At 52.7% G+C, this 11,763-nt stretch overlaps 1 protein-coding gene across 2 annotated transcripts; it reads right to left on the bottom strand.

Moving 5' to 3' along the window:
• Nucleotides 1-480: 480 nt before the first annotated feature.
• Nucleotides 481-11,133, bottom strand: LOC309601517 (ras association domain-containing protein 2-like). Of its 2 annotated transcripts, none has more exons than XM_082334554.1 (12): nucleotides 11,072-11,133; nucleotides 10,326-10,531; nucleotides 7,052-7,139; nucleotides 5,783-5,858; nucleotides 5,470-5,621; nucleotides 4,410-4,498; nucleotides 2,667-2,818; nucleotides 2,474-2,575; nucleotides 2,247-2,298; nucleotides 2,025-2,146; nucleotides 1,212-1,309; nucleotides 481-994 (listed from the first exon to the last, which is right to left on the bottom strand). In XM_082334554.1, the coding sequence occupies exons 3-12, from the start codon at nucleotides 7,108-7,110 to the stop codon at nucleotides 925-927; spliced, it is 972 nt and encodes a 323-aa protein (XP_082190680.1). In that variant the 5' UTR covers nucleotides 7,111-7,139; nucleotides 10,326-10,531; nucleotides 11,072-11,133; the 3' UTR covers nucleotides 481-924. The 2 variants fall into 2 exon arrangements, with proteins under 2 accessions (XP_082190680.1, XP_082190681.1); XM_082334555.1 differs by lacking the exon at nucleotides 11,072-11,133 and adding an exon at nucleotides 10,934-11,057.
• Nucleotides 11,134-11,763: the final 630 nt, after the last annotated feature.

Raw genomic sequence — 11,763 nt, 5'->3', positions numbered from 1 at the left:
CGGTCCCGGTTTCACCAGGACGATGTGCTGGCACCACTGCAAAACCCGTTTGCAAAATAAAACCCTCTTTACTTCTGCCTCTCCCTCCTCCTGCCACCCCCAGCTTTCCGTACAGCATCCCTCGAGAGATGCTCAGTGCCATAAACTATTCCTGTGGGCGCTATTTGGCATGTTGCGGTTACTAGAGAGGTTTGACATCGTGGGGGTTTTTTTAATTCCTAAAATTAGTGCAAATTAGAAATGGGGGAAGGAGGGAGTTACGCGACCAGATGCAAGTTAAGGGAATGTGCCAGAAAAAAGCAATTTACTCTTTTGCTGTAAATCCAACCATCAGTCCCCAAGTTTGCTTTTGGCAGCAAAAGTGTTAAAAAAAATCCCAATTCTGAGCAGACCCTTATCGATTTACAAAAGCCTCCCATCACCTGCAAATTATTGTAATAGAAACGTTCTTTTTTTTTTAAAAAAAGAGGAATTATTTGTGCTCTCTTGCCACTGAGCAGTGGGTCCTCTGCCAGGAGCCATGTGTGGGCACTGCTGCAGCGAGCATCTTCAAACCAAGCCCAAATTCTTGCTGTCGAACACTTGCAGCCCTTGCTTGGCCCTGTCCTTGGCGGCTTCACCCTGCGCATGGATTTCCTCTTCTTTTTTTTTTCCCCTGTTATTTCCAGGAATTTGAGGTTTTGGCCAAAGCTGCCACTGGCCAGAGCCTTGCTGGGAAAACCCCCATTTGCAGAGGAGGAACCCCCCGAGGATGCTGCGCAGATGAAGGTGCGGGAGGATGGGTTGGCTCAGAGCCGGAGCGATCCGGGCGGACACCGGGAGCGCTGCGGGAACGACAGGGGTTTGGGATTCGGTACAGTACATCCTGCAGGCAAACGGCTCTTTGTGCGATGCAACCCGGAGCCGGGGTGATGGTGAAGTGTTTCACATCGCCGTCGGACCTTCGGAAATCTCCTCCAGCCTTTCCTCGATCATCAGCCGGAGGATGGAGTATCTGCAGAGGCGAAGGACAAGGAAAAGAGGATTTTTGCAGCATCAAGCTGGGCTTTTAACCCAAATTGCCAAGAAAACCCTGGAATAATACTAAACTCAGTGGCTCATGCATGCATTAGGGATGCAAGGCTGTGCAAATGAATTTTCAGCACCGAAATAACCCCCCGACAATGTCCTTAACTCTCAGCATCCCTTCGATGGCACTGAGCCCGGCATACTTGCGCACTAGCTTCTTCACTTCACAATCCTCCTCTTCTTCCAGCTTCTGGATGAAGCTCCTGAGGACGGGCATCTCGAATTTGATGTACTGAGCAACCTGGGTGGGAGAGAAATGCCAAGCCGGGCGATGAAGAGGGCGATGCACCGACCCCGCGAGGCTGAAGGCGACCTCGCAGCATTCTCTCCCCAGATTTAACCAGGGAAATCAAGGACCCCCCTGACTTTTGCAACAAACCATGTTTCCTCTGCACAGCATGAACATCAGCTTGTGCAAATGAGTGCTAGCTAATTATTGGGAAGAAACTCCACCTAAGGTTTATTTTATTTTACCCACTGGCTGCAAGACTTGGCTCCTTCATATGGAGGGACCTGCGCATCCCCAATGTGTCACCGAGTGCTATTTAAGCTCAAATATACCCCAAAAGTGCATCAACTGTGCTCTCATTTAAGAGCAGAGCAGCACCGGGGTAGGAGGGAGCCAGCAGATGGCATAAATGAGCCGTTCCCCACCTGCAGCGCTTTCCCCGGCTGGAAAAAATAGTTACACCAAAGGATGTGCAGCAATTGCTCTTCTGCGACCAGATTTGGGATGGCAAAACAGGGCTGGGGGCGTTTGCTCTCGGTTGCAGTTTAAAGATGCTCTTTAAGCACAGAACAAGGTTTTTGCCATAAGATGGGGAGTTTTCACAGGGAGACACAAGAGCAAAGCAATTCCTGCATCCCCAGCACGGAGATGTTCCCCTGGTTTTCCGGCCCCGGTTGCATCCCAAGCCCATCCAAAAGCAATGAGCATCTCGTGCCAGCAAACTCACATCGTAGGTGACTTCCTCCACCTGGTCCTTCTCCATGAGGAAGACCTTGGAGACCTGCTCGCAGGGGCCCTGCAGAATGCGGGCGATCAGGGGGTAATCGCTGGCTCGCAGCTTCTGCTTCTCTGCAACACCAAAAGCACCGGTGTTCAGCCTGGTGGACGATGGGGCTTTGCCACGTCTGACCTGCTGCCTGCGCCGGGGGGATCTATTTTGCAGACTCACCTCCACTGGTGTGGACAATATACAGCGCAAACTCCTCTGCCAAGTTTTCAATCTGAACAGAGACATAAATCACTATTAAAGGTCCATGTTTCTATCCTAGGCTTTCCCAGCAATTAAAAAAAAACCAAACCATTATTTTGCTCTGCCATTGCATTTTGTAGCCGTGGGATATAAATTCCCCGTGCAGAGCAACCCAGGAGAGCGAGGGGGGGGGATATCTAACGTACCTTGAATTTATTGAGCAGCAGTTTGAGGACCTGGGGGGTCGTCATCGTGTTGTTTATCCGGACGTTGGTGACGGAGCCGTACGCTGGCGTGAACACGGACGTCTATGGGGCACAAAGTCCATTTAACCCCCCCGGATTTCCCCACCGATCTGTCTGGAGAGGTTCTGGGGAGCCGGCAAGGTTCGGGGCTCACCTTATGGTTGTAGAAGTGCCCATTGATGGAGAAGCGGTGACGACAGATGCGCCACTGCTCGCTGGGGGTGCGGGCGCTGCCCCGGCGCCGTACGCCCACGTCGCTCCGCGTCCGCATCAGCTGCGGCGTCTCCTCCGGCTGCGGTTTGGCAGCTGGAAAAGACCCGGTGGAAGGATGGGGCTGAGGACCAGGGGCAAGCAGGAACCCCCTGGGGTCCTACCCCAGCATCCCCCTGCTGCAGAATAGCTCCTGGGAGTCCCCCCATGGATGCAAAAGTCCCCATCCCAGAAATACAGCCCTACAAACTTCCCCGGACAGATGTAACCCACCAGTAGCCATGCAGTAGCATGGCTGCTACTGGTTTATTCTCTCCCAGCTCCTGAAGGAGGCTATTAATTCAGAATTAACTGCGTAAATCCAGGCTGCTACCTGGATAAAGCCTCTTCTCCTGGGAACTCGAGCATCTTTACTCACTTTTTCATTTTTTCTCCTTTCCTTTAATGAGAACAGGCAAACGAGGCCAGCGCTTCAGATCTCTACGTGAAAACTGGCCTGGGTCCAGATTATTATAAACTAGCTCTTCATCCATTTTTAATGAACCTCTTGGGCTCAAGCTTGGATGTTTTAATTCAAAGCATGTCTGCAGCAAGAAAAATCTCTGGTGCGTGCTGCTCCAGCTGCACACCATGGGCCACAGTGACTAAGCACTCACGAGGAGCTGTGCACGCACGTTATGCACTGATTTTTATAGGCTTTTGGAGAAAAATATAATAAAAGACTTCTTTCTTATGCGCTGGCAGAGGATTAACATCATATGGCTGGCTGAAATAGCTGCTGGGTTACTTCTATGGTGCTATGCCTTGTGGATATCGCCCGGGCAAGCTTTAATTAAGGGGGAAAAAAGCATCATGTGTGGGGAGATCAAAAAGAGAAAGGGGAAAAGCTGGAGGATCAAAGATGGGGCAAAAGGTGTCATGGATCAATGAGTTTTGCAAGTGTTCAGCTCCTCCCCGAGCCGACAAGTGGATGAGCATCCCGAAGCCAAAAGGATTGGCTGGTTCTTCCCTGCCCCCAGGGTGTATTTCCATACCACGACACCCCTCCCCCCCCCCAAAAAAAATTCAGGAACATCTGCAAAATGCCCTGATCGAATGAGAAAAATGTATAAAGCAGGTTTTTCCAGCGGGAATTGCCAGTGGGACAGCTTGTGTCCCGTTCATTGCTGCCTCATGCTGAAAACAAGGGGTTAACAAAGAGCCAGGCCAATGACCTCTTCCCCCTCTCTACAGAGGAAAAACCAGGGAGGGGAAAAAACTTTGCAGAAATGTTGACTTCCCCATGGTAACGGCACTTCCCAATGGCGCCTATTCTTCTTCCCTAAAAGCGGAGCTGCCGGGAAGGGGAAGCGCCAACATCCTTTTCCCTACGATCCCACGAGGCTCTTTGCTCCATCCCCCTATTTCTTTCCAAGCTCCTTTTCACCACATCCCACCGTGGCCCCTTCCCTGAGCAGAAGCCCTTAGGAAGGGTTTCAGACCATCGGGGCTAAGATTTTCTTGCTGCAATTAAATAAATTAAGTATAGGCACTTTGGAAATGACTTAAAGAAACCTGGAGCAAGATGGGGACACTGATTTCTAGAGAAAAAAAATGCCTGTTTTATATTTTCTCAAATCAAACTGGAGCATAAGGCAGCTGCTCCCAACTGCCCGGCCAAATCCAACCAGATCCAAGCCCAGCTCACCTGCGCCGCTCCCGGGAGCCTCCGCATTTGGCGTGGCCTCCGCATCCGTAACCTGGATGTCCGGCAAGGTGCTGGGCTTCAGCACAGACCTGGCAATAAAAAAAAAAAAAAAGAAAAGATGGGTCCCTTGTTAGCATGCAGCTGCAGAGGGAATGATAACCGGGATGATCTCCCCTCCGAGCCCCCACGTTGCTATTTCCAGGATGGGAAGCAGCCCGTTCTCCCTGCAGATTTGGCAGATAACCATCCCTGCAGGGTCGCAGCACAGGCTAGTTGCAATATAAATCCTGAATCTCATCCTGTCCCACTCCCAAAAAACCCTTTGGAGGGTCTTATCCCAGCTGTCCTCTTCCCAGGAAAGGATGCTGAAGCCCAAAACAGCCTTTTTGCAAGCTCCACCACACAACCTGCCCAAGCAAAGCTGAACCTGCCCCTTTTTTCTCTTTGCAAACATCTAAAAAACAATGCAAAAACTAGGCAGACCCCCACCACGGCCAGGACAACCCACAGACTTGCTGCTCCTGGTCCTTGAGGACGGAGCTGCAGCCCAGGGTCCCATAGGTGTTTGCAGAGGGTGGCTGGGAACCAGCTGTTCCGGGGTAATTACTTGGGCCCAGAGCAACATCCAGCATTAAACTTGTATTAAAGTTAAAACCCAGGCTGGTTTTAGAAGGAGCTTCTTGCAGGCAAAGGGGTCTTTGCAAAAGGGGGAGTCTTTGCAAAAGGGGGGGGTGCAAAAAGGGGGGTCTTTGCAAAACAGGGGGTTTGCAAAAAGGGGGAGTCTGCAAAAGGAGGGGGTTTTTGCAAAAGAGACGAGTTGCAAAAGGGGAGGGTCTATGCAAAAAGGGAGGGGTTTGCCAAAAGGGGGGTCTTTGCAAAAAGGGGAGTCTTTGCAAAAGAGGAGGGCCTTTGCAAAGTGAAACCAAGCTACTTTATTTTGGACTTGGCTTCTTCAGGGTTTTGCATGTTGGAAAAAAAACAGGACCCAGACAAGGTCACTGGGGTTGCAACCCAGCAAACACTGCCTTGGGAGAGGATGACTTCTTTTCCCGCCACTCACCCGTGGGCTCCCAGGTTGCAGCCGGAGTGCCAGGAGGAGGAGGAGGGCGGAGGGCGGATGCGCTGGTTGTCGTCCTGCATCTGCAGGCGGATGGGTCGCCGCAAGCCCCAGGAGATGTTCAGCAGCCCCTCCACGATGAGCTCGCCTTCCTCCTGCACGAGAGATGGGCAGCTCAATATCCCAAATACAAATAGCGATGAATATTACTAAGAGGCATTTTTTTGGACCTCACAAGCCTGAATCAAACCCAATTTCCTTGTTTTTTCTCTGCTGCCAGAGATAAGTTGGGTGCCTGCCCAAGGGGGTTTCTTACCTCCCGGTGCCGCAGCTGCAAATGTTGCCCTTCGTAGTAGATGTTGTACGTCTTCAAGTGTAAGAGCAGCTCATTTCTGGAAAAAAATGGGAAAGATGCTGAGAAGAGATGTGGAGGAGTGAGGGGGGACATTGCAGGCACTGCTCAGTACTCAGCGTGGTACCCCCTGAGCCGGCTGGAGGGAAATTTTGGGGGATCTGGGAGAAAGCAGGAATGGCTTCCCAGGGCCGGGGTGGGCAATGAACCTGCTATGCTGCTGGGGGACCCAAACCAGCTTCATTTGGGGCAAATTTGGGTCTTTTGCCACCTCTAGACCTCCCTTGTTGAGGATATCTGCTGCGGGTTCAACCAGGGGTTGCCCTTTGCAACCATGATTAGGGGGTACAAGTTCCCTGCAACTGTGCCCTCCGTAAGCCATGCAAAAAGATGTAAGAAAACCCATCAGACCTTGGTGGAGTCAGTCACAAGGCTGAAAAACAAGGAAAATTTTGGAGCGCCCAAGCCCTTGGGTCATGCTGGAGTCACAAGTTATCACAGGCGAGTTTATCACGTTGCCTCGTTGCTCCGGACCCTGACCTCGAGCTCAAATTAAAAGCCTGAGCCCTGCTCCAGTTGCAAATGAATAATAATAATAAAAACAAAATAAAAATAAAAATAAAAAAATAAAACCAAACCAAAAAAAAACCCAACCCAGGCTGTCTAAGCACAGCTATGAATCATGGGGAAGCGATGCCTCTGGCATTAATTCATAAAGCTGTCATTAATTCAGCTTGGCTGGCTGATGGAGTTTAAGGATGCTCGGCACCGTCAGATTAGTATAAAGAAGCACAAACCATGGGGATTTGGGGTTATGAGAAAGAAAAGGGGGGGGGGGGGAATATCACATCTATGCTTTATCTCCTCCAAAATCTTCCTTGAAATTTAGGAATCATTTTACTTCTTTACCAAAGCATAAAAGAGCAATTACTAATCGGGACCTTTTTCAGCAAAACCTATATTTCATGAAAGTTTATAGAGCATTTGGCCACACTCCTAAGAAAAATATTTCAAAATCCCATCAACAACCCCTTTTTTTTTTTTTAAAAGGAAGTTGCCGTTTCTTGCCCCAGAATGGCTTCTTCTTTCCAAATCCAACCGAATCGAGTTAAAACCCAGGGTCACTCCCCTCCTCTCAGCCTGAAGGTGAAAACCCCCAGGAATATTGCAAATAACTCCCCAGCTACCAGCACCGACTGTATTTCTGCATTACAGCCCTGCTGAGCATCTTACTTGGAGATGTATTTCTCTTTTCCGCAGGGGACCAGGTACTCGCAGCCGCCGTAATCCATCTTCCTGCTCTTCTTTCATGGGAGCTGAACTGCAAAGAGGGAGGAGAGAAAAGGATCGGCATGAACCGCCCCGTTATTGCATCCCTGATACACACCCCTGGATAACGGGGAAAAAAATAAACTTGCTTGGATTTGGAAGAGCTCTTGGGAAAAGGCTCCAGCAGATGCAGCCGCGGGTGAAGTTTGATGCGGCTCCTCTGGGAAAATCGATGGAGAGGGAGGGGAAATCAGATAAGGGGAGAAGCATTGTAAACTCACTGAAAATTTAATACCGGCAGAGATATGCTTACGCTAACATTTGCATTTCGAGCATCCACAGACCGCCCCGGCGATGCCAGACCTGGAGGTGGAAAGATTGTAAGCAGGATTTGTTCCTTTTCTCCATTTATTTTACTAGGGTTTTGCTACAAAGCTTTGGACACGCAGGTCTGGATCTGGCTTGATGCTTCCTCGTGCTGTCCCGAAACCAGGCAGAGGGCACGAGGGATGACTTTTGCTAGCAGCGAGACACGCTGGGCTGGTTCCTTTATCTTTTTTTTACAATGCCAGTTAAATTTTTGTGCGTTCCCACCAGTGCCAAAACATCTCCATTGCTCTCATGCAAACACTTGGAAACTCCCCCAAAAATCCCACCTTTGGAGCAGCCCTGGCTTAAAGCACAAGAGTGATTTTTGGATGCTACGAAGCGGAATTAAAATGAGTTTTAGGGCGAAGCCCTCAGGGTTGCTCGCGGGCTTGGAGCACTTTGGAAATCAGGCACTGGAGAGACCTTGAAGTGCAACGTCAGGGCGGTTTTGAGCCATGAGAAAGAACTTCTTGGGTTGTGCTTTTCCTCGGGTGTTTGTGCAAACCCTCCTACAGATGGGCTTTCATTTTTCCAGGGTCTCTCCCCTCCCTTCCATCGTCCAGAAAGAGAAACCGAGGCGAGAAAAGAACATTTGATCCACAAACCACTGTTTTCTTCCACCTCCCGCATTGCCATGTGCTTCCTCCCAATCCCCTGGGAAACAAACCCATTTTCCTGTCAAAAAAAACCACCAAAATACCCAAAGAAATCCAGGTGGATAAATGACTCAACCAAGGCCCTGCAGTAAAATCTGTGTCAGAGGACAGACCTGCCCCTAAAACTTCAGCACAGTGGCAATCCCCTCTTCTTACCCTGCACATCAGGATATATTCTAGCAAATACATTTTATGCAACAGCAAAAACATTCTGCATCATGCTTCAAACCAGAGAAGAGGTTGCAAAAGCGAAGCCTGCCTTTAAGCAGGCAGAAGTAGGCAGGGGAAGGGCAGGAAGCCGGCCTGGCCCCCGGGGCTCCAGCTCTGCCTGGGGAAAGCAGAAGAGAAACCTGCCGCTGAAAAATCGCACGTCGCAACGGAAAAGCTGACAAAGCTTCGGGTTTCCTGACGAGCCGAGGAGCCGCATAAGCATCCCAGCAAAGCCTGGCATCAACACTCCTCCTGCGGCGGGCAGCTGCCTCTCCCGCATCCATCCACCCTCCTACAGGGAATAAACCCAATAATAATCTTATTAATAATCTTAGCCCTCCAAAATGATATTGGGAGAGGATTTTGCAGCTGGCTTTGTGGCTTCGGGATAAATGTTGGCGCGGAGGCTGCATGGCACCTGCTGCGGCAGGGACCCAAATTTGCAGGTTACCAGCTGTGAGATACAGAACGGTAGAAATAAGCATCTCGCTTGTGGGTGTCCCCTGAAAGCGGATGATAAAGCTCTGGGGAAGGTATTGCTAAGGCATTGCTGCACAGAGGGAGGATTAAATGACACGGCTGCTTGGCCCATGCAAAAATATTGCCAAAAATACCAAAGTGGCTGAACCCCCCCCCAGCGGCGCAGCCTGGGGTGGAGCCTTTGGTATCAGCAGGGAGTTTTGCTCCATGGCATTGCAACAATACAAAGGGGTGAAGCCAAAGCCCTGGTTCCCTCGAAGGGGACATTGGGGTGAACTCAGCCAAAAAGATACTTATTTTGGGATGGAAGGGGAGCCCTGAAATGCAGGTTCATCCCCCTGCGCCAAGGAGCCCGGTTTCCTGTTTACCAGTCCAGTGCTTTCACCTTCGCCTCCATCATCACATCCCCTTCCAAGCAAGTGAGGAAAGAGGAAAATTCTTCCTTTTTTGGGTCTCGAGAGTACTGGGCTGCGGGTGGGAGGGAGCGGCAGCCACCCGGATATCCCCAAATGGAGACCAGCTGCTGCCGCCCCCCTGATTTTCTGCCTTGGCTTTGGCAAAAGGCTGGAAATTGCCAAAATAAAAGGGCTGGCAACGTACAAATTGCCCAATCGGTTGCTCAACCTTGGCAGTTCAGTGCCGTCTTCATTTCCCGGCACCCCCCGTGCCTCAGTTTCCCCACTCTGAGCCAATGTATTTCCTTCGTGCCTGGCACAGGCTGAAGTTTCGCTGCTGTCTTGCAAAGCGCTTTTTTAAAAAAACATCAGATCAAATCAATTCCCCCTGCACACGTGGCAAGAGGATTTCAGCCCTCCCTGCCTTCCAACACGAGCTGTCGGCTGCTCCCGCAGTCACTTTCAGGCCTGATGGACCCCAGACTTATTCCCCTCCCTAAAAATAACCTTCCTAAGACCCTTCCCCACATCCCTACAGCCCCATCTGCTTTGCGGTGCAGAGGGAGCCTGGCCATGCTTGCAGCCCCTCACATGGAGCAGAGACAAGTGCTTGCTTTTGCAGAGCTCCCAGGGAGATGCAAAACTCAAATGCAACAAGAATAGAAAAAAAAAAAAAAAAAAGAAAAAAACCCCCAAAGATTGTGTTTTCAGCAGGAGAGGGGTGGTCTTCCCTGCTCCTGCAAAGAAAGGAGCATTTTTCAGGGGTTTTTTTGCTTTCCCAATCCCCTTCTGCAGCATGCAGATGCTTCGGCAGCATCCCCACTGCCACTTCAGCATCTCCCCACTCGGGCGACAGACGTGGTTTCGGCGGAGCTGATGCTTCCCCCCCAGCCGTGCGAGGGATTGTGGGAATATCCCACTCCCCGGGGAGGCCGCAATGTTCCCTCCTGCACAAACCCTGCCGCTTCCCTGCAGCCCAGGGCAGCTTTTAACCAGCCCAACGGCGCACCGATCCCGATGGAATCAGTAGCAAAGCATCATCCGGAGGCGACAGTTCCTCCCTCGTAGGCACCGAGAGCCTCTAAAAGCTGCTTTGCTCAGCAGTGGGATACAACCGAGCACTCTCACCCTGTCCTGGCAGATCCTTTGCTTGACTGACGGTGCTCAGCGGACGGCTCGCGTGAGCCGGTGCAGTGGTGGCTCTGGCCCAGGCGCTATTTTGGAGCCGGGATTTCTTCCGAGCGTCTGTCGGGCGTCCCTAAGCGCGAAGGTGCGGCAGCTCCATTGTTTTCCAGCGCCGCTATTGTTCGCCAGCCCAACTGCTCAGCCCCGTCCTGCAAAGGGGAAAGGAGGGGAGCGGTGAGTGGTGGCAGAGCCGCGGGCGGGCGATGCCATTGGGGTGGCGGCTCGCTTGGGGACAAGTGAGGGGACCCATTGGCCACACTCCGCAGGTCAGACCCTCCAAGCAGAGCTGGTGGCCATCAACGGCTTGTTGTGGGCTACAGGAAAGGATCCAGTGGGTCTCCACCCCGGGCGCGATGGGGGCCGCAGCAAAGGTGTCGTGACCGGGCTGGGGACCCGCGGGTGCTTGCGGCTCCCTCCCCGCCTGCGACAGCAGCCAGCCCCAAAAGAGAGGGTGATGCCGGGGATGGTCGTTGGGTGCAGAGGTGACGCCCCCCGGGCCTGGGGGCCGGATCCCCCCCCGGGGGTGGGTGCAGCCTTCGCCTTCTACTCACCGCGGAGCGGGCTCCGGGGTAGCTCCAGCTCAGCCCCGGGGCTGCTCCCCTGGGATGGGGACGGGGATGGGGATGGAGGTGGGGACGGGGATGAGGACGGGGATGAGGACGGGGATGCCCCGAGCCGCCCGCACTCACCCGGTGCCGCTCCGCGCCGCTCCGCGCCGCAGCCGGCGCCCCGCGTCGGGCCGCCCCTCGGCGGGGCGGGGCGGGGCGGGGCGGGGCGGGGCTGCGGTGCCCTCCGGGGTACTGGTGTTGAAATCGCGGGGGACACCCCTCTCCGGCACCCAGGGTCACCCCGGCACCGGGATCCCAAGGGACACCCCGTACCGGCTGCCAGGATTGGGGATCCCCCAAAGGATGCCCTACCTGGGGCACCCAGTTTGTACCCCCTGGGAGTGTGATCCCAAAGGATGCTCCGTCTCAAATCCCTGGTTCAGGCTCTGGGACCGAGTTCCCAAAGGACACACTGTTTCTGGCACCCAGGTTGCACCCCAGGACCAGGATCCCAAAGGATGCCCCATCCCCGGTGCCAGGATCAGGATCCCAAAGGATGCCCCATCCCATGCACCCGCGCTGGAAATGCTCTTATGATCAGCTCCAGCTCCGTGCAGGACTCACGGAGGGAGCCTTGCGGGCTGCATCACACAGACTAAAGTGGTTATTTCTGCCTTAAAACACCCCAAACTCTGTGATATTCGGTGCCAGAGCCACGCAGGCATCACTTTGCTGTTCTGCCTTCAGGACTGTGCAACAGGGCCAGGTGTTGGCAGAAACTGGTTCCCAGCCACGGCCGTGGGATTCCATCTGGATTCAAAACCACCTCTGAG

This window comes from Platalea leucorodia, assembly GCF_965183815.1.
Source record: "Platalea leucorodia genome assembly, chromosome: W".
Classification (NCBI taxonomy): domain Eukaryota; kingdom Metazoa; phylum Chordata; class Aves; order Pelecaniformes; family Threskiornithidae; genus Platalea; species Platalea leucorodia.
This window is presented reverse-complemented; position numbering and strand designations above follow the sequence as displayed.

Excerpts from the sequence above, each read along its gene's own strand:
- LOC309601517 (XM_082334554.1), bottom strand. The coding sequence starts at position 7,110 with ATGGATTACGGCGGCTGCGAGTACCTGGTCCCCTGCGGAAAAGAGAAA. Across the intron at positions 2,299-2,473 it reads TGCTGCTCAATAAATTCAAG|ATTGAAAACTTGGCAGAGGA; the intron begins GTACGTTAGATA and ends GTCTCTGTTCAG. Across the intron at positions 1,310-2,024 it reads TGGAGGAAGTCACCTACGAT|GTTGCTCAGTACATCAAATT; the intron begins GTGAGTTTGCTG and ends TCTCCCACCCAG.